At 42.1% G+C, this 22675-nt stretch overlaps 1 protein-coding gene across 2 annotated transcripts in view; it reads right to left on the minus strand.

The window, feature by feature from the left end:
* Positions 1–730: 730 nt before the first annotated feature.
* Positions 731–22675, minus strand: part of LOC120518972 (alpha-(1,6)-fucosyltransferase) — a 351289-nt gene continuing 329344 nt past the window's right edge. For both annotated transcript variants that reach the window (XM_039742018.1, XM_039742019.1), the window contains 4 exons: positions 13786–14032; positions 12123–12299; positions 10465–10615; positions 731–1835 (listed from right to left, as the gene is read on the minus strand). In XM_039742018.1, the coding sequence (XP_039597952.1) occupies positions 1506–1835; positions 10465–10615; positions 12123–12299; positions 13786–14032 (905 nt within the window). In that variant the 3' untranslated portion in view covers positions 731–1505. The remainder of the gene's footprint in view (positions 1836–10464; positions 10616–12122; positions 12300–13785; positions 14033–22675) is intronic.

Genomic DNA, 22675 nt, shown 5'->3' on the forward strand with positions numbered 1-22675 from the left:
GGATCAGCAGATCTACTTCCTTTTCTTCCAAAGTGGGCCAAAGCAACACAGTGATTAAAAGTGTTTATTCCCTCTCCTCCATGTGACCAATACAACTGACAAAATAAAGACAAATAAAAATAACAAAATACAGTGTTATTATTTCTTGACTCCTTGACGTGACTTTATTTTTCTTTACAGTCCACTTTTTCATTAGTAACTGTTGAACGATGCACTTCTGTTGTCGGCCCTCCTTTACTTTAATGCTCCTTTGTCACTTTAGTGCTCTTTGCCATTTGTTACTTCCCCACCCCGCTTTTCTTGGTTTCCTCATCTACTTCAACACCCCTTTCGTAGGTATCAACATCTCCATCACTACAACTTTCCCTGATATCGTCACTCATTCTCTTCCTTCTTTCTTTGTATTAGTATGTACTCCACTGCGTTGATTGGTATCTTCATGGCCCCTTCCATTTTCCTTTCAAACTACTCATCTTCCACTGATTTTCCTTACAATACTGCAGGGCACCCTCACATCTAAACCAAGAATGCCCCTCTTTTGTCAACTTTTCCCCGGCCCAATCCCATGACTATACAGTGCTGTCACCATTTCTGCATCACTACAGGGGTCCTTGAAGCCACATCAATCTGATTTAAAGTCATGTTTTTTATGTTATCTGTTCACTGTGCACGACTACTCCCTTCTGTTTCTTTCCAGTTAGTGTTGGCTGAACATGAGACACACAGAGAACATGATTCACTTGGATTTATTTGATTTTCTCATTATCAAAGACAATGCCCATAAATTGAATTTATGAAAGTCGGTTTCTGACCTAGAAAAAAAAGTGCCATGACAGTATCCATATATAGATTTTTTTTTTCAAGTTTCGGCATCTCCTTAAATAAAAACATAAAATTACTATTAAAATTTGAGAGCAGTCATGTCTACTATAATCTGCATTTGAGGGCCTGTGTGAAATCTTGTTAACCAGTTTCGTTCAGGAAACAAATACAAACTGTAATTATGGAAAACAAACGAGTTACCGTATCATTTTAGGCACCTTGTCTGTATATATACACACACACACACACACACGCACACACACACACGCGCACACACACATCCGCACACAACAAATAAAAACACCCAGGTCACTCATTAAAAGCACAACATGGATATGGATGGGGGGACCAGGAATTAAATTAACAACGGAGTTAAGAGAATAATAAAAAGAGACACTGACGCTGAAAGGGCAGCACGTCGGTTCGGCCGAGCAAAGAGGAGAGGAGGCTTTGTATTAAAAAGAAACAAAAATGTGAACATTCTCGGCCTCCTGCAACTCACTCCACTCTCTCTTTGTCCAAAGCTTTCTTTTTTTTTATGTAAGTTGCAAAGGGTTGGTCAGTCTGGTCAGCGTCTAACAGCAAAGCTCTATGTAGTCTTTTGCTTTGTGCAGCCCACCTTAGGCGGGACGAGCTCCCACTTCATCGAGGAAGCCAACAGGTCAAACCATGGGCATATGCCACTACTGTTGCAAAAGTTTGTCTGCCTCTGGGTATGTTGGGTATTTCACAGTTTCTATCTTCTCCTTGACTTTGTAGGATGGGTACAGTCCTGTCCGGCCCATTTTCCTATTGATCCCTTTGGAATAGCCATCCCAATGGTTACCTGCCACGCCTACCAAGTCCCCCGGCTCCAGAGGAATTTCTTCCGCCGTCCGTGGCTGGTGTGGATAAATGGCAATCTGGTTGTGAGCATTCTGACCCCCAAAGTAGTAAATGTCATCTAGGGAATGAAAGTAAGAGGATGCATCCGGGTGCAGAGTCTGCATGATCTCGTAGGCGACACGGCACACCTGCAAGAAAAAGGGCAAACAGTTAGGCTGGTTAAGAACAGAAACTCGTGGAGGCGCACATTGTTACAAGAATCACATCTAAACTGCATGTGCGACATACTCACCCTTCTGTTTTTACGCTGGTCTAGGCCAGGGGTCTTCAGTCACGGTCCTGGAGAGCCGCAGTGGCTGCAGGTTTTTGCTCCAACCCAGTTGCTTAATAAAAAGCACTTATTGCTAAAGTAACACTTCTGCTTCACTTTAGTGATTTTGAGCCCTTATTGCTTAATTTTGTCTTAAACAGCTATTTTAATTGCTCCTTATTATCAATAACATGCAAATGACAAGAGAGAGCAGCATTTCTCCATTTAGCTTATTTACATTTACACCGGTGTGTATTTATCTGCACTATTGGGTTTAATTAAATACTTGGAAGAAAAATGAAGAGAAAAAAGTGAAGGACTGAGAATTACTCGTCCATTTTAGCCTTCAAATCATTTGCATGATAGAAAGGGAAAGAAAATCTAGGATATGAGAATGACCTGACATAGCAGAGTTAATTTAATTTCATAGCTTGTTAGTGCTTTATTGGCAAGAATTGCTTTCTAATTCAGCAACCAGGTCAGAACAAAAACCTGCAGCCACTGCGGCTCTCCAGGACTGGGATTGAGGACCCCTGATCTAGGCTATTTCTGGTAGATTGTTAAGCAGCTTGCCACTATTGCTATTGGATTTATTCTATTTTTCTCTTTTTGGCCTGTTTTATATTCATTCTGTGATTTTGTAGGATTGGAGAAATCATTTCTAGCATTTAGTTTTTGCTGCAGTTTTGTCTTCATGTAATCACAATTACTTCATGTCTAATTTTTGTTGTCCAAAAGCATCGACATTTTCGTCTTTGTGTCACCAGGACACGGATGTCAGTTGCTAGCAGACTGCTGGAAGTCACAACTCATTACTCCAATTGTGCAAGTTAAATTGGCAGCAAGCTGCACACTGCATCCAAGATTACGGACTCAATCAAAGCTTCTAGTGTGTTTTCTGTGATATTTATTGTTCCTGACTTTGAATCTTCTGCTATTCTTATTCTGGCTATGGTCTGCCTTAAGGTTTTGGCTTAAACATCTTGGCTAATTGAATTCCCCATAATGGACTTTGAGTCATTCAATTCATTCATTTCATATCCTGACCCCTTATTCATATATAGTTGACATTTTCCTTCTCTTGACAGAATAACCACAGTGACATGCAACCGTTTCAGGTAAAGTCAGACTTTGTGCTAAAAACAAACACACATGCAACAAACAGACCATGGAGCGGCTGCTGCTTCACCACCTGAGGCCACAGGTCCGCCACGCCCTCGACCCTCTGCAGTTCGCATACCAGGAGAAGGTGGGAGCGGAGGATGCCATCATCTATATGCTTCATCGATCCCTCTCCCACCTGGACAGAGGCAGTGGTGCTGTAAGAATTATGTTTCTGGACTTCTCTAGTGCCTTCAACACCATCCAACCTCTGCTCCTTAGGGATAAGCTGACTGAGATGGGAGTAGATTCAAACCTGGTGGCATGGATTGTGGACTATCTTACAGACAGACCTCAATATGTGTGTCTTGGGAACTGCAGGTCTGACATTGTGTGCAGCAATACAGGGGCGCCGCAGGGGACTGTACTTTCTCCGGTCCTGTTCAATCTATATACATCAGACTTCCAATATGACTCGGAGTCCTGCCACGTGCAAAAGTTCGCTGATGACACTGCTATTGTGGGCTGCATCAGGAGTGGGCAGGAGGAGGAGTACAGAAAGCTAATCAAAGACTTTGTTAAATGGTGCGACTCAAACCACTTACACCTGAACACCAGCAAAACCAAGGAGCTGGTGGTGGATTTTAGGAGGCCCAGGCCCCTCATGGACCCTGTGATCATCAGAGGTGACTGTGTGCAGAGGGTGCAGACCTTTAAATATCTGGGAGTGCAGCTGGATGACAAATTGGACTGGAATGCCAATACTGATGCTCTATGTAAGAAAGGTCAGAGCAGAATATACTTTCTGAGAAGGTTGGCATCCTTCAACATCTGCAGTAAGATGCTGCAGATGTTCTACCAGACGGTTGTGGCGAGTGCCCTCTTCTACGCGGTGGTGTGCTGGGGTGGCAGCATAAAGATGAAAGACGCCTCACGCCTGGACAAACTTGTTAAGAAGGCAGGCTCCATTGTAGGATTAAAGTTGGACAGTTTAACATCTGTGGCAGAGCGACGGGCATTAAGCAAACTCCTGTCAATCATGGAGAATCCACTGCATCCACTGAACAGTGTCATCTCCAGACAGAGGAGTAGCTTCAGAGTCAGACTTTTGTCACCGTCCTGCTCCACTGACAGACTAAGGAGATCGTTCCTCCCCCACACTATGCGACTCTTCAATTCCACCCGGGGGAGTAAATGCTAACATTAATTTTATTTTAATTTTTTTCATTTTTATTACTATTTAATTTAATATTGTTTTTGTATCAGTATACTGCTGCTGGATTATGTGAATTTCCCCTTGGGATTAATAAAGTATCTATCTATCTATCTATCTATCTATCTATCTATCTATCTATCTATCTATCTATCTATCTATCTATCTATCTATCTATCTATCATCTGTTGTAAGAAAACACAAGTGTTGGGGCACCTTGTAAATCTGGATGGAAAATTAAAAAAAAGTAAATGAAGCACATTAGGTCTTTTCAGATACAAGTCAAAATAGCGACTGGAACCAAGATGGTGGTGCTGCCCTGTAAGAAGAAGCCAGAAGCATCTGTTGTCTCTCAATCACACGTGTATGCCTTTCACATCTATCTATCTATCTATCTATACAATACAATACAGTTTATTTTTGTATAGCCCAAAATCACATAGTCTTTAACAGGCCCTACCTCTTGACAGCCCCCCAGCCTTGACTCTCTGAGAAGACAAGGAAAAACTCCCAAAAAAAACCTTGTAGGGAAAAATGGAAGAAACCTTGGGAAAGGCAGTTCAAAGAGAGATCCCTTTCCAGGTAGGGCGTGCAGTGGGTGTCAAAAGAAGGGGGTCAATACACAGAACAGAACAAATCCTTAATACAGCATAAAAATAAAAATTTTAGAAGTACGGAGCAGAATTTAACAGTAGATGATATCACATAATAAGATTTGGAAATTTTTAGAGTCCTGGAGACCTCATCCATCAAGCTGCCTCCCCCATTTGGCCAATCCACGGCTGAAACAGCGCTGGGCAGGACAATCCGATGAAAGGACCCCTCTTTCCCATGATTCCTGCGATCCTCCATCAGGGATAACTTTACCATAAGCATGCACAACAACTTGGCAGGCGGGCCAAGGCATCAATTGCCATATTTGAGCACCGAAAACAGAAACAGAATAGGTGAGGGTTAGTATTCAATTATAACTATCATGTTACTTATGTTTTAGTGCTAATGACTATCTATCTATCTATCTATCTATCTATCTATCTATCTATCTATCTATCTATCTATCTATCTATCTATCTATCTATCTATCTATCTAAATCAACCAACACAATATGTCATATCAGGAAGAACCAACGTAATTGTGCACATGTTGCACAAGCATCCCAAAACTTTGAAAACTGATTTAACTGGAAAAATGTACTTCCACGTTATGACTGAAGAGCATGTGCCCTTAATTGTAGCAACAAAATTTCTGGCACAACTCTCAAGGGTATAAAGACGCTGTCCTGTTAGTGGTATATATTGAGAAATACAAATCAATTGAGTTGCACCATCGAGGAGAACATATTTTATAATACATGTATTCGTTTTGACAGATGGTGCATTACAAGCATTAGCACTTTAAGAACTCCATATAGTTGAGCACATGGACAAACTTAACATTACTTTAATAATTTAAAGAAAAAATAAAGGAAAATAAAAGGAATGATAGAAGAGCACTAATCTCATTTGAGCCCGTTGAACATGCTGGTGATTTGCCCTGAATAATGAGAGAAAGAATACATCATGTATATAAAGAACATAAAGAGAACACACTGGCCTCCCAGGACTCAAGTTTGAGACCCCTGCAGTCAGCGACTTCCCTCTGTGTGACAGTCAATTGGAGTCGTACTTCCTCTATCATTCTTTTTTAATTTCCTATCATTTTTTTTTCTTTATTAACAAATAGCGCTGGCTGTATACACCTTCTGTTGGAATTAATAATCCAATGCATTGTGAGGGATTGCTGGCCGTGTATTCCGGCCAACAACCACCACAGCCTTGCTGGATACCATGGGGGCCACCGGAGGACGCTGCAGGGAGGCCCAGGGACTTATACTTTCCCTATAGTCCGGAAGTAATTCACAATCGCGGAAACCGAAGAAATTATATACTTCTGGGCTGAAGAAAAAGAGAAGTTTACCCGACTCTGAAGAGTTGGATAATCACATGAACTGAGGGCTCAGAAACACTTCTCGTTCCAGGAGTATAAAGGACTGTGAGAGATCCCAGACAGACGAGCTGAGCTGGGAGGCAGGGTGGCTAAGCGTCTGGGTGTTTGGAGGATTGTTTATTGAGAATTGTGGAGAGGAGCGTGCTTTGTGCATATTATTATTATAATAAATTAATTATTTGGACTTTTATCTGGTGTCTGACGTGTGGTCTGAGGGTACAAGGGAGCAAGAAATCCCTAATCTGTCACAGTATCTTATTAGTACGAACAATAAGCATCTTGGAATGGGCTGCCCAGTTACCCACCAAAGTACCACTCCCTCTCTCAACCTTTGATTTCTGGTCTCTTTTCATTCCACATCCTGTACTTTTGTATTTCCTCAACTCACGTCACGTTCAGTTCATGTACTGACCCACAATGAGACAATACAGCTTTTAAGGATAAGGAGAAGGAGATGAAGCAGACAGGGAACATGCCAGAATGAAAACCAAAAGTCAAACCAATCAAGTGTCAAGTTAAAATCGCTAACTAAACCAAAAGCAGGAAATTATCACTAAAACGATCCCACACAAACACAGGAATAATCCGCATACTTGGACAATACCAAACTTTAAATTTGCAAAATTAATGACACTGGATGTCACGATCTCCGCAGCCACATTCCCGGCAACGAAAAACGCATCTTTGAAACGGGGCCCACGAAATGACAGTGGCCTATACACTAACCAACATGGTGCTGGTGAACAATGCTCTAAATTTTGAACTTTCTCAGATGTCTTGTTGGAAGAAATAAATGTTATTTTCACAACCCTTGGGTTCCAAAACCACTACAAAGATGAACATTTGACCTAACCCCAAAAAAAATGAATCCAAAACTGCTGATCATATCAGTTTAGTCCAGGGGTTAGAATGACTTTGAATCTCCTCCTGAGATCTCTTCCAGCTAAGCCCTAGGACTTTTTCTGGGTTCAGGGACAGCACTATATTTTTGGACAGAGACACCTAGTAAGAGCTTCTTTTTAATGGCTCCTGGTATCCCTGCATCCCAGACATTTTTGCAGTTTGTGGCAATGCAAGTTTTAAATAGACAGAAATGGGTGGGCATAGGTGCACGTGGTGGCGTGGTGGAGCAGTGCCAGGCTGCTAATGAGGGAATTGGCATGCCTGCATTCTCGTATACATGCGCATGGACTGGCCAGTTTTCTCATTAACTCTCTTTGGGGTGTAATCAAGGCACCTGTGCACACAAGAGTTCAAAAGCAGCCTGAGCAGAGAGTTGGGAGAACCAAACTAAAAGCACTGCCATCTGCTGAAGGAACAGTGTTGCTGCAGTGTCTCTCCACATTACCAATAGGTAATGAAAGATAGATGAAAAGAAAAGTCGAATTTGGAATGCCAGTCAGCGCAGTGGTCAGAGGACAGGTGGTCAGTGACCCTGTGGAGGAGCAGGTGTGGAGCACTCCAGGGGTGGATCGTTCCCTACCCCTAAGTTATGCTCAGAGTAGACTCCTAGGGATCCCATATTTGCCGAGGAGGTCCTGCAGATGCTGATGGAGGCAGCGGGATGTGGGTGTCTGGCTCAGAGTGTTCCGGAATACACTGAAAGGAATGAGGAAGGCCACAGAAAGGGACACCGCCAACTGAGAAGGCCCAGTGGGGTGAGCTGGGGAGACAGGAGTTGAATGAAAAGGAAATCTGAAGTCTGCATGGTTTTTGCATTTTATGAACTTGATTTATTGCTGGTTTGACCCTCCACTTCAAGCACTGATTTTTATGGAAATATTTACATATTGATGGATGGCACTGCGACGTTTGCACTTTGCTTGGACTTGAAAATTAGTGCTGGGCACTAAATTAATCGCAGACAATCACAGCAATGACGTTGTTATGTGCAAAATTCAATAATGAACTCAAAAGTAGTGTATTGCGTGTATTTGGTTTGCAAACACTTTAAATAAATGAGGTGCTTTGTAACAGCAGTATTCCCTTTACATAGTAGCAGTTAAATATTTCTTGTAAATCTCATCTTAAACATTAATGTAATCAAATCAAACATAAAACCAAAGGTATTTGCCACTGCCAGGGCATTCACTCTTTATCTAGTTTATTATAGAAAAGCAAGTCACTCTCAGAGTCCAGAGCCACCATCACATTATAACAGGCACCTTCTGAACAACTGCAAGTTAACATTTCTAAATCTGTTTTCTTCTTTATCTGAACAGATCCCAGCAGAAACATTTTCTTTTATCAGGGAGCAGCATAAACAGTCGTATGTTCAATAGCAACTCTTTGAGGGCTAATATTTTTTCCAAAAAACTTAGTTTTTTGAAAAGCACACAAAGCAATGGTTTCACACATAAATCAACCTAAAACGTCGGTTGCTGCCTGTTGTGCCTGTGTGGCTCGATAGCCAGGAGGAACGCATGGTCGGCTGGCTGCCTGGCTGTCTTTGTGAGACAGGTGCATGGGGGTGCCAGTTGCAGTGAGACACAATATGGTTTGTACCCCCTGTCATCCTAAGTGTCTGTCCTCCCAGGTGAAAGTTGCCATAGGTACATCAGCTACGTGAACGTGTTCAGCACCACCATCAGCTGGCGGGACCTCACTTTTGTTTTCGATCAACATCTCCAGATCACTTGCATCAAAATCGGAGTCTGACAAATCAGAGTCCGATTCAGCGATAATATGAAAAATGTTTTGCTTTGAGCATTCACTTTGGTATCTCTCCACATGCCGTTTTAGAAGCTGTTTGCTCTTCGCTACTCAAACACACGCAGGGAATCGAGGTCAAATCAACAAAGCTAGCAAAAGCGTATTGAACAGCTCTGTAACAAGAAGATCATTGATCTCTATCGGTCGCTAGCGAGACTGAGGCATTCAAAATAATAATAAGAACAAAAAATGCGTTAACGCGCGATAAAATAATTGTCGGCAAAATTAATTAATGCGTTAAACGCAATAATAACATGTTAACTTGCCCAACCCTATTGAAAATTAAAACACGATTGCTCTTTTCTCTGTTGCTGTTATAGGTCCTTGTTGCCTGGCTCATCTCGGTTCAGGACTATCGATGTTCCCGGGTTCAAAAAGAACTAAAGCCAACCCGGGCCGTCACAGTCTCCTATACATTCGGTCGGCTGTTCTTCTCAACACAGTTCTGCCCTATAGCATCCAGGAGAAGTTGTCACCCCTTCACTCCTATACAGGTATCCTCGTCTTATGCTCGGCGTGCACATCCAAGAGCTGGCGCCCTTCCTTTTGCATTGGCAAAGTAGCTTTCCTGGTTTCCTAGAGGATTGCTGTGCTCTGTGCCTGTACCTATAGTGCCTTTTTACTTGCACCAGCACAAACGCCAAAAGAGATAAATTAAATAAATTCAGGAACACGATGGAAGAAATGTGCCAATTAAATTACAGTGGCTCTTAGTCCATAGATTAGAAGAAACAGAGCCTTACCAAGGCTACAGTGCTAGGGCAATAAAAACACAAATGCCCATAGCCTGGTTAGGCTTTCTTAAAAATCCAAAGTCCTTTTGAGCTTCCATGCTTCAGTGTTACAGAAGAGTGGCTTCTATCAACAGCCAAGGAGCTCATCACTGAAGAACAAAGAGACGTGTAGATACGGTAGAGGAATATGCGTTTTCTTTTTAGGCATCTAAAATTTGGTAGGCTTGTAGCTCATCTAGTAGGGTCATAAGCACAATCAATCAATCAATCAATCAACCAACCAATCAGTTTTACTTTTATACAGCACCCTTCCCAGAGGACACCATAATAAAGCAGGTCACAATGAGTAACACGGCAACAAAATGAACTTCAATACTTAAAGTAGCGAGTCTTCTACCCAGAAGGTTGTAGTATTTTCATGTTTCCAGACATTTCAAGATGTTACACAAACTGTGACTTCATAAAGCAGACTTGAGGGGCTACAAATATAATTGCCTGCCAATCGTAGGAGTCAGAGACAGACACCCGTTCCCACAACCCAAGGTACTTGTTTGTTCTGTCATATAACACCTTTGACATACAGCACCACCACAACAGTGCTGCTGGATGGAAACAGCGTCCAGAATGTCCAAAGCGATTAAGAAGTACGGACAATCAAGATACTATAGAGAATGAGAATGAATGGCCATCAATAAGAGCCCATTAGGAAACTCTGCACATGAGCCCCTGAGCAATGTTTATATGAATAAAGACTCAGTACCTGAGACGAGAAGGTGCAGACTAGGAAGTCTGTCTGGGACAGGAAGTGGATATCCAAGATGACACCTCGCAGGGAGTTCTCTGTGTAGCGGTTGTGCAGGCTGGCTGACCAGGAGATAGAGTTGTCGCTGATGAACTCGTAATCTTGATACCTACAACAGAGCATACCAGTTAATCCAGTCCACTTCTGACTCACTGGTGGTTTTCTGTGTGCTAAGTGGTGATAACAACAGAAATTAATCTGGGCATGAGGGAGCCAATACCCACTGTCGAGTCCCACTGCTAGCACATGTTCTGTGATGATTTCCAAATTATCTCAATGAGCAGACGCCCAACACCTGTATACGTAAGTGTCTGTTTTCTGAGCTCACTGCAGTGATGCAAGGAGATGGAGGTCATCCTAGCAGCGCTGGACACAATACAGAAACCAACCTTGAAACGAACACCAGCTCATGATGGGGAGTCTTCCTTTCTAGTGTATCTGTGTGTAATTTTTCCTACACACAATTACAAGCCTGGCATTAGATTCCTGTGTTGTACCCATCACTTACTATACCAGTAGAGGGTAGCTCAGAAGAAAGGTGGACACATGGATGCATGGGTGGAGTGAATGTCTTGCTGTACCAGAAGAATGGAAGAGAAAATTCAAAAAAGCTACACTTAAGTGTCATACTGTGAGGAGGGCATGGCAGTGCGGCTGTATACTGTACATCCCACCTCCTCCACCCCAAGTGGGTTAAACTCAGTTTTATAATGCTTTATATATCCACCGCAGACCGTAATAATAGATTTTATTTATATAGTGCCTTTCCCATGCTCAAGTTGCTTATCCACAAAACATATCCACAAATTCCACCCGCCACATGACACATGGGTAACCTCTGTGTTCGCCACATCTGTATGCTCTGCCTCAAGGCTGCCTTTAAAGTCTCTTCTCTCTCAAATTTTATTTTCTTTGACATGGCAGCGGGTTAGGAAAGTTACCAGTGGCTACTGAACTCAAATCCCAATTTCTCTCTCCAAATTTCTGCTATCCTGCACAGCCAGTGCAGTACTGGAGCAGACATTTTTAAAGTCAGATGCCTTTTCTGACGCCAGCCTCCTTGAATTGCACTTTATGACACACAAAAGGGGTGCCAACCTCATTCTAACTCAAACAGCAGAATCAAAGAGCAAGCCGTGTGCTCCGAGTGCTTCGGCACTTACTTTCAAACAGAGTAAAATAGTTTCTGATTGCTTTCATACATGTTTTTCAATTTGGCTGCCGTCACAGACTTTGGTATACAAACCCTGCAGGTCCTAACTAATCTCTCTCCTTGTCCATATAAAATAATGTCTACTTCATCGGCAGAACACATGATTCACCTTTTTGATCTTTCTTCCATAATTTTGCTACAACACAGGGTAGAACCCTGAGTCTCCTTTTTTGAATGTCCAATAGAAGAACCAGAGGTCTTCAGACAGGACTTTCATGAAAAACAAGCAACTGCCTGTGCAAGGCCTTGAGGCATCTGCAGCCTACACCCTGCCTTTTCTGACCAAAATCACATTGGGTTTGTGCACTCCAGTCAGCTTATGATTCTCCTCCTCCTTTTGTACTCTTCAAGTGTCCCCTGGATGGTGAACATTGGCAGCACCCTTCTCAAAGACCATACTTACTTGTTTTTGGCCTCTTGCAGCAGATTGGGATCGTCTGTGGCCAGATAGACACGCTTCTTATCAACGTGCATCCTGCGTGCCAGCAGCTGAAAGTGTTCCTCTACATGAACCATGTATTCCTCTATGGGATGGAATGCGGCTTCGGTGCCCACTTTGTCCGTCCTCCGCACATGCACGCTGTGGGAAAATGAGAGTAATTAAAGGAAAGAAGTGCAGGTGAAGCCCCACTGGCTGATGTATGGTCATGATAATCCCTAGGGCAGATTCATCCTTTCTGACTGAATGTTTAGGGCATGCTGGCTGAAGGCACAACATTTATAATTATAACATAAGAAAGAGTGGCTACCGCACACCCCGGTGGCAGCTAACACAATATTTATTGTGAACTGAGAACTGAGGCTTTCAAATGCAAGAATGGTGTGGGAAAAATGGACAGAACCAACAGAGAGTGGGCAGTGAACTACCGTCTGTGTTGCACAATTATTCAGAAGGAATAAAAATAGGAGAGTGAGGAGTGACACTCCAGGGCAGTGGGAACGGACAGGAAGAGCGTGGACAGAAGGCAGCACAGTCACTCCACTCCACTCTACTCCATTCCACTCACATACTCAACAGCTGTTCTGGGTCGGGATTAGCGTCCTCGCAACCACTTGTGCACTGCTTTCTTCATGTCGTTATCTTTATTAATTGATGACCACCCAGATGTTTTTTTAGTGGTCAAAGAAGGTGGAAATCACACTGTGCCATAATAAGGAGGACGTGGCTAGCAATACCTCAAACTTCAATTTCTCCAGACCAGCCATGGTGTTCTTAGCAGTGTGTGGGTGGGCAGGCATTAACTTGTAGCAAAAGGACTCTTTGAGACAGCAGTCCCTACCGCTTGGATCAAATAACAGGACTCACATTGGTCTCCAGCAAGTCAGTAACTTGCACTAGTGACTGTAGTAACCCTCAGCATGTAGTGTTCGGGTGCACGAGTGGTTGCAAGGACAAGACAAAATATTTTATTCTGCTGGAATCCAGGCACTTCCAGGCAGGTGGCACAAGTGCATTGAGAAGGGTGGAGACTACATTGAGAAATGACATTACCAGTTATGTTAAGATTCGTTCCACTTTCTAATAAATCCCATTTGCTAACTTTAGCTTGACTCCCCCTCGTACAATGAGATTCACATCCATCCATCCATCCATCACATCCATCTTTGTCTGTCCAGGGCAAATGCCTACTTTACTTCTAAAACACAGTCCATTGCTGAGAGGCCCAACCCATTTTTTCATTTCATATCTTTGCCATGGACTGACTTCACAAGGTGTCCTTTGGGATGCGTTCACAGGCTAGCTGTAAGCAGAAGGATGGACACCTTGGCCATGTCTCTGCTATGGATTAGACCCCACTGGCAGCATACAAAGAGGATTACATTGTATGGATCATTTTCTCACAGCTCCAGTGTAGCCACTGCCATCTGCTGAAGGAACAGTGTTGCTGCAGTGTCTCTCCACATTACCAATAGGTCCATATTGGGCTAACAGCACAAAGATGCCTAGAGAACATTCTTAGTGAGAGGAAAGTGTAGTGGCATCTTGGGGAGGTCTGCTGCCATGAACCACTGAGTGATGATCACACCTCCATTAGACCAAACCAAGCATAAAAGAGCATACTTACCCAATGATGGGGTGCTTGAATCCCAGCTTGCTGGTGGCTTCGTCTATTTCCTTCTCCAACCAGGACTGGGGTCGGATCAGATACTTCACAAACTGAGAGACCCACCAGACAGATGGGTCACCGTGGAGGCGGTCAAGTCTGTCAGCAAGATCTTCGGGGATAGCTAATGGCAGGTAAGGAGGGCGAGGGTGTAGGCTGTCAACGATGGGAAGCTCCACCACTTGGACGTCCTTGTCGTTGGCTTCCCCTGAAAGAAGCAGAATACTGCATTTAGTGGAAATATTTCCCTTTACACAGAAAACATGCTTATCAGATACAGTTCTCGCTTGAAGAATGACACCCATCGAGTGTCCATTTGGGTGTCAGATTTCCATTATTGGAATTTTGTCCTGTACTGTCATACTAAGTCCAGTTAGAATTCAATTAAGTTTGTATAAGGGGAGAATGTGCAAACTCTACACTGAGACTTTCTAGCCAAGATCTGAACCTAGGACTTTGGAGGTGTACCTTCTGAAAGGGTCATACTTTATCCAGACCTGGCCCATCCGCTGCCACATTAAGCTGTAGACATTCATAATGACGAAACTGCAAGAAAACAGTTAAGAAGATGGAGTGATTGGCATCTGCAAAGTCATTCTTCAAGATGAGTGGGCAAGTGGGCAACTGCACAAAATGAGCTCATCAGATGGTGTCATACGCATACTTCCATTTGATCGCCGTGGGAAATTAAAACTTTACAGAAACTCAAGAGAAAAATAAATACAGCAGAACTTCTAGCATGGATAATAAAAGAGCAGCTGCCGTCTGATAACAAGTTTGTAGGTGGTAGTAAGATGTGGTCAGAACTGCCCAGCTGCACCACAAGTGTACCTCTAAATACATTAACATTTGCACAGAGAAGGTCTACCGTGATGTGTCCACATGCTGATACAAGTTTGGTCCTTCCAAAGTTCCCCTGCTTGAAGTCACCAGCACTCTAGGGTCAGAACGATGTGTTTTTCTCCCAAATCCCAAAGATGTGCAGGTTAGGCTGACTTGTGACTCTAAATTGGCTTTGGGTGATTTGAGTTTACCGTACAGGCTTGGTTCTCCTGATTTCTTTCTATAACACTTCTCTGGATCATGTGAACGTAACATTTAAATAAACAGATTCTTTGAATAAATTTACCATTGGATACATTTAGAATGTAAGGGCAAAGTTAATTGCTAATCAGCAAGGCCATGATACGTGAAGTGGGCTTCACTCACTTCAGTTTCTATCTGCTTTTATTAATCAGGGTTGTGGATGCAACATACCGAGGTGGACAGACCAGGAATCGCTCTCCTCATTCCCTTTTTCCTGTCCTTCTGAAGAATCTGGAAAAGCTCTGTGCCTTCTTCCATTAGGTTACTCTTGGTATCAACCTCCATGGTAGGCTCCCAAGGATCATGTAAGTACCTGACTGAAAAATTCAACAAGCTTCTTCCTAGTATACTTCCTTAGGGTTGTAACTTATTATGGTGAAACAATGTGTATGCTAGAGATATGTGCATCCAATTGGGCTACCCTTGGTATATTGGTCTAAGGGGAGCAGCTGTACAAAAAAAATATATATATTTCTCGGGGTATGTTTAAATAAACCTAAAATTCCCATCATGCTGCGTGTCTTTTCCAACATTTTCCAGTCATACATTTCATTTGTACAATCTTTGCAATTTGGGTATGGTAACAGCACACTCCTGTGCAACAAAATCAAAGGAGTTTAGCGTGTTTTAACTCGGATGGGTGGGCTCGTGTGAGAAATGACAAAAAATAGAAGAGTAATAATGTATGCCATGATACCACAAGGAAAGATGGAACGTGAGATTGTTTTGGATCGTGCAAAACAGAAGAAAGGCTGATCTATCTTCTATCTCATGCTTGTTGAATCACGGCTGAATTGAAAAGGGAAAATCAAAGGGTTGAAATTATGGACAAACTCCCCAAACGTGTGTCAGGCAGCACATTAATCGGCTGTCGGCATGCGACGGTGGGCTTGTGATACTGTTGTGAGGATGGTGTGGTAATATTGTAAGAGCCAAATAAGTTTTTGCTTCATTTGAAAAGAATGTGGCCTTCACATATATAATAGACGGTTCTGTTAACCCCCATAAGCCAACAATTTAATGGAATGTTCTTAATGCTTTGCCACATTTCTGTATTTAGACAACTGAATGGCCTCAGATTGAAGTAAGACAGCCAGAAAGAAACATGAACTGTTAGACAGAGAGCCATTAAGGGCACAGAGATTTCTGACAGTATGTGCGTAGGTCGTGGTGTATGTGGTAACAGGCAGAACCTTTAAAAATATAAGCTAGGCACTTAAGCCTTAAACATAACATTATAGCCAAGAACGCTCTTCTTTGTGTGGGGGGGTGTGTGTATTATCAATTTTCTTCTTTATTTTTTTAGAAACTGTTTGCGTTGAATTTCACTAAAACCTTTAAACAAAGAGACTTGGACTGCGCAGTTTTTTTTTTTGGTATGATGAATCATATTAATTCTGGTAGCTGAATGTTCCAACTATTTTGGACTGTTTGAAAACCATTAAAAAACAAAGCTACAAACATCATGATAAAAATAAAAAAAAATTACATATTAGAAACCAATTGTTGTGCTTACTACACATTAGAACTAGTATACTAGCATAGATATCATCTCAGGAAATAACTTGACAGCTGGCCTGGGGGGACACTGGAGGGAAGGACACCAACAGGCTGGCAAATGGATTGGGGAGATTCAAACGCTGCGCATCAGTATAGTAGTGCAAGGTATGACAACTGAATCTAAGAAATGTTGGGTCACTCTGTTTAATTGTCAAAAAAACTTTTAAACATGAGGACGCATATTATAAGAGTAACTCAAAATTAAATGGATGCTAAGGCAATCAGGGCTGGTTTGGAGCTCTGTTTATCTTGATGAGACACCACCTTCTGTGAGCATTTCCAGTTTACAGTTCTCCAACCAGAAGGTGTGGAGTCAGTTGTCCTCACTGGGCGTCCTCTCCTGGCTGTGCGAACTGACACAGACGATATTGTTAGCGACAGCGTCTCGACTTGTGCCAGGGTGCATTCAAGAGGTTGATCCATAGACAGTCACGCATGATGCTGGTTTCACAAGGTTAGCTTGTGTGAGCTCCAAATATCAAAGAACAGAGACACTGTACATAATGGAGGCTGGAACTGCCTGAGCTGAGTCATTGGGAACAATACACTCTCAGTTGGGCAGGAGGCTTGTCAAGGCCCATTACAATTAGATACATGAGGCCTGAAAGGGGATACTGGTCTCTCTCTATCTCTGCCATTTCCATCTACTGTATGTTTCTTGACTCCTTATTTAGATGACATGCTGGATCAAAGGCTACGTCTAACCACACTGGACAAGAAATTAATCAGCATACTAAGACATACAGCCACCTGATAATCGAAGCATGTTGGATGCTATAATAAATCAGACTGTATTAGTATTTTGCCAACAACCATACTATTTTGGGTGTATTATCAATAATGCACAAACAAATATGGAACTTTCCCTCCTGACTCATCTGGTGCTCTATCTCATTGCCTGGTATCACAGATGTAAAAGAAATCCTGACTGTCAATCCGGACAATGTGGTCAGAGCAAGGCATTTGTGTCTGTTATGGTCTACATAATAAAGAGTCTAAAGAGGAAAACAGAGTCATCTTAAGACCGTACCATGGCACAACACACACTTGTGGACATCTGAAACTGTACTGAAATGTTGTCATGTAATTGTGTAATTTGTCATCCATCCCTTGTGATTCCAAGTTTGGTAATCTGGCATCTTCAAGGCAATAAAATTATCGGTCAATAAGTCTGATATGCCCACTGAATAAAAAATCCTGTAATGTGCTGCCGGCTGAATCGAATCGCCCCCAAAACAACGACAACAACAACATTTATTTCTAGAGCACATTTTTATACATATGATGTAGCTCAAAGTGCTTTACAGGATGAAGAAATAGAAAAATGACAAAATATATAAGAAAATAAAATTAGGTAATACTGATTAACATAGAATAAAAGTAAGGTTTGATGGCCAGGGAGAATAGAGAAAACAAAAACAAAAAAAAAACACCAGACGGCTGGAGAAAAAAAATAAAATCTGCAGGGGTTCCAAGGCCACAAGACCACCCTGCCCCCTCTAGGAATTCTACCCAACATAAATGACCTCAATCAGTCCTCATTGTATTCAGGGTTCACATGGAAGAACTTGATGATGACGGTCATGTGGACTTCTGGCATTTAGTCCATCAATGTAGGAACATCACGGTGCTTTGATCAGGTGGTGGTGGTGGCGCAGATCGCCACAAACGCCGGGGCCCACAAAAGTGTGGTGTTCCATCTAAATAAAGCTGTGTGTGAAACCATGATATGCTCTCGTATTTAAAGGTAAAAAATTGAATGAACAAAGTTACAGGTGTCATGGCATATTCACCGCAAAAAACGCTTCAGCGAATTTCGCCGATCAACACTAGTCGCCAACTACCAACTAACTCAGCACCCATTTCTTCAGCTTTCTAGCCATTAAAAAAAAGTGGCACACCAGGCTCTTCCACTAGGAGGTCCTTCTGTCCATTCCAGAAGTGAATCCAGCTTACTCATCCTGTTCAGAATTGCTGGGACCATTTACATCCAAGCAGCATTTTTTGAAATATACATCAAGCAGAAAGTTCAAAGAAAAGTCAGGATATGAAACCTGCTGAAAACCAGTTGGAATGGTCATCAACAAGGGTCACGAGCGTAGCAGTGATGCAGAAATTTTTGGATCACCAGAATCTGAGCAGAATGATGTTTTTCCTACCATCTGAGTTTCTGTGTTATTCTGAAACGATGCACCATTTGGCCTAAGCTGTCACATACCATTCCGATTCAAAAGCGTGCACTCTTCCAGGGAAACGCTTTTTAACAATTAGATGTTCAGGGAAGCTCCTTGTGTCCTTCTTATTTCTTCCTTCTTGCCTAATTGATTACATCGCAGTAAATCAATAATTACCACCAATCATTTCCAACAAGTGAAAAAAAAATGGATTTGCAGAGCTCCTTAGTGTATGGAGCTCCTGCTGACAGGCCACGCTCAATAAGAGCTGGCAGCATAACGAGGGCTCTTACCATCCAGACCCTCTTGGGTGCAGCTGCCTCCCAACTAACAGAGGGGCGTCCCGCTTTAACCCTCCTCTACTGGAGACTGACAGATGAATTAACCTGACGGCAGTCAGGTCACATTTCAGCACCGGGCTTCTTGCTTTCAGGACACAGAAGGTGAAAAAAAAGCAAGAAGAGGATTTAATCCTCCGAGGAAGAGGTAGACTTCACAGCTGAATTTCACATTTTTAGAAGGATTTTAACACCTTTTCTTTGCTTACTCCTGAGAGTTAGAAATAATCTGAAAAGACCTTGTGGCATTGAAGGGCAACCAGAGAAGGTGAGGCCGTCAGTGCCAATGTAGAGCTCAGGTGACATTAATGGTGGAGATACTTACTTGTAGGACATGATCCTTCTGTAGGGGAATGGGAGCATAAAATTATTTGATGCCACCCCCATCTAAAAGGTTCATAAATGAAGGCAGGTATTGGGCTGAGAAGGTTTGTACTGCCTGATACCGCAGCTTAGTTACCTTCGCTTCTCCTGTCACGATCACCAAGGGCACAGTTTCCGAATCTATGAGTTGCAGGTTGGCGACCTTTTGGCTTGTGACCCACCGTTGTATTAAATGGGATAGGATCACATACAGTTTGTGAAGAGTCTTTTGATGGCTTGGCACAGATTTTTATGTAAGCAGAAACCCCTTCACAATCTGATAATTCTCACGGACTGGGTCTTGAAGACACTAAGAAGGGCAAGATTGGGTTGCAGGTGCTTGTGATGCCTGGGTTGCCCGCAGCTGGCATGCTCCTCTTTGAACCCGGGTCATCAAAAATCATGATACCGATATGGACACGTACATACTCAGCAAGAGATGGTGCAAAGTGCGCATGTGTTTTTATTATTGACATCACACAGTCATGGCTATAAAGGTCACGAAAACAGATTCCCAGCGATCCGAGTTGTAGAAAAATAACAAAATTATTCCTTATGTTTATTTAGACAATGCTTCTGGTATACGACTTCTGTTCGGCATATTTTCCACTACGATTTAGGGTTTTTGATTTGGGTTTGATGATAGCATTTTTATTGACTTCCCAGTTATGGATCTCTGGCTCACACCTCTTTACTGATGCTTTATTTTAAAAAGTTGCTGTCACCTTCATGGGCTACGTTCACATTACCAGGCTGAAATGGCTCAAATCCACTTTACTATGACATGCATCTGATGTTCTCAGGGCAGGGTGCACACACAAATCCAGTCTTTTCACATCAGATTTGTAGGTGGTCCTAGATCAGATATGTATTCGATTCGTGGCCATGTGACATGAATGAGAATGGTCAGATCAAAATTCATATTTTTTTTTGCCTATATGCATTGGCTGAACTCTGTTGTCATCAGCCAGCACCGGCAGCGCAGCAAAACAACACCGGATGAGGAGCCACAACTGTGACAACAAGTCACTGTTCCACAATTGCTGGCTCCTTTCTTGTACTCACACATGTCTTATTGCAGCAATAGCTGTGAAAACAGCAAAAGTCCGCCATCTGACTTACTATTGCCTTCTCAACCTGATCATGTACAGCTGATGTTTGTTGGCCTCCAGAGCAAAATGTGATGATACACATACTAGCAACTAGTGCGTCCATTTTGTCAGTTTTACAAGTCGTCTCACATATGTGACACTTTTTTGTTGTTGGTAACACAGATGACTTGTGCACAAATGTGTGCATGCGTGCCATTTCGGAGGACACTTGCATTCACATTACACTCCAACATGAGCAATAAATCAGAACTGAGTGATGAGGCCTGTGATGTGAAGGCAGCCTTAGTGTCAGAACAATTATGATTCTTGCTTCATGTTTTAGTTTAAACATTTGGTTGATTTGGCCTAACGGTAACAAACACTAGCCCAAGTAAGACAATCCTTTATCTGTAGATTTCAGGCCCAGTTCTGCCTGTCATGCAAAGGGTGCATGCAAGAAGGTGGTCGAAAATAGAGGGCAGCCGCCCTCAACAAAACGCAGGCTCGGTGCGGGGCTCGTCTTTTCCCCTCGAATGTCAGTAACTTGCTTCAAAGAAAAACGGGCAAGTCACAACACATGAATTGTGGCAGCTCAAGTACGCAGCACATCAATCAAACGTTTTTGTAGTGTTAATCGGAATTTTACTGATGAATTAATTAAACTTGTCGCCGATTTGTTAAATGTGTAAGTCAAGTTTTCTTCTACCTACGAAGAAATTATTTTTGACATTAAGGAAATTGCGAAAATTTGTAATTTTAAATACACTGGTTTAGAAAACGAGTGAAGGTATTATAGGGTGAGGGGGCGGCTGAAATTAAATGGCACGATGGCGGCTTCGCCTATAGAACTGGGCCTGGTAAATTTCTTAATAATCAATGCGTCTGGGTTCTTCACAGTCATGAACAGTCATGGCATGGGCTAATTATCTATTTGAAACTTGACCTTCTGATTCAACTTACATTAAGACACTTGTGTCAAAAAAAGTCAAAAAGATACAGTACATTTTTTTTGTTTCATTTCTTTATGTTACACAACTAATTAGATATTTTCCACATCTTGCATTGATTTAATTAAAAATGTTACGTTTATAAAATGTATTAATATATACACAAGACTGTACAGAACTTGTTAAAATATTGATGGCAATATCCAGCTATGCTAGAGTTTCGCATTTTGCATATTAAATATTCTATTTGCATGAATTTCCTCATAAGAGGTCTGAATCAGAGTATTTAAGTTTTGAATGTTTTTGTAGATGTTTTCATACTGTTGGCGACTTACTCAATTAATAAAGTGTTCTTACTGTGTACTGTAGTACATGGATACACACAAATAACATCTTAAAAAATGGAAGTCGTATTAGAATTGTCAGGTATAAAGACACATGCTGCCACTTTGACTGTTGTGAAAAGAGGAAACACCTGCTCCCCGGCCAGCTGGAATTTGCCATGTGTGTCCCTCAGATGTAGGATTAGATGTAAGATAGCTTCTGAATCCCGGAAAAGGGAGACACATAGTGGCCAGAAAAGTATGTGAACCTTTTGGAATGACCTGGTGCTCTACATTAACTGGTCATAAAGTGTGTTCTGATCTTCATCCAAGTCACAAGTGTAGACAAACACAATAGGCTTTACGCTAACAACACACAAAGAATTCTAATTTGTCATGTCTTTACTGAACACACACATCAAACATTCACAGTCTGCTGTGAAAATAAATTAAGCGAAGTTGGATCTCTTATAACTTTGCAAGATGCTGAGAAATTAGTTCACACTTTTGTTTTCAGTCGGCTCGATTACTGTAACGCTCTCCTCTCAGGACTACCCGAAAAAGACATAAATCGATTGCAACGAGTGCAGAATGCAGCTGCTAGAATCCATAACTAGGAAAAGAAAATCCGAGCACATCACCAGAGTTTTGATGTCACTACACTGGTTACCTGTGTCATTTAGAATTGACTTTAAAATACTGCTTATAGTTTATAAAACCTTAAATAATCTGCTCTTATATTTCGGAATGTCTTACACCCTACACTCCAAATCGTAACCTTCGATCTTCAAATGAGTGTTCGATTAGAATTCCAAGAGCTAAACTTTAACGAAGTGGTGAGACAGCCTTCTGCTGTTATGTACCTAAAATCTGGAATAGCTTACTAATAGAAATTCGCCAGGCTGATACAGTGGAGCACTCTAAAAAATTGCAAAAACTCATTATTTTAACATGGCTTTCTTATAGCTT

Source organism: Polypterus senegalus, chromosome 18 (assembly GCF_016835505.1).
Source record: "Polypterus senegalus isolate Bchr_013 chromosome 18, ASM1683550v1, whole genome shotgun sequence".
In the NCBI taxonomy this organism is placed as follows: domain Eukaryota; kingdom Metazoa; phylum Chordata; class Cladistia; order Polypteriformes; family Polypteridae; genus Polypterus; species Polypterus senegalus.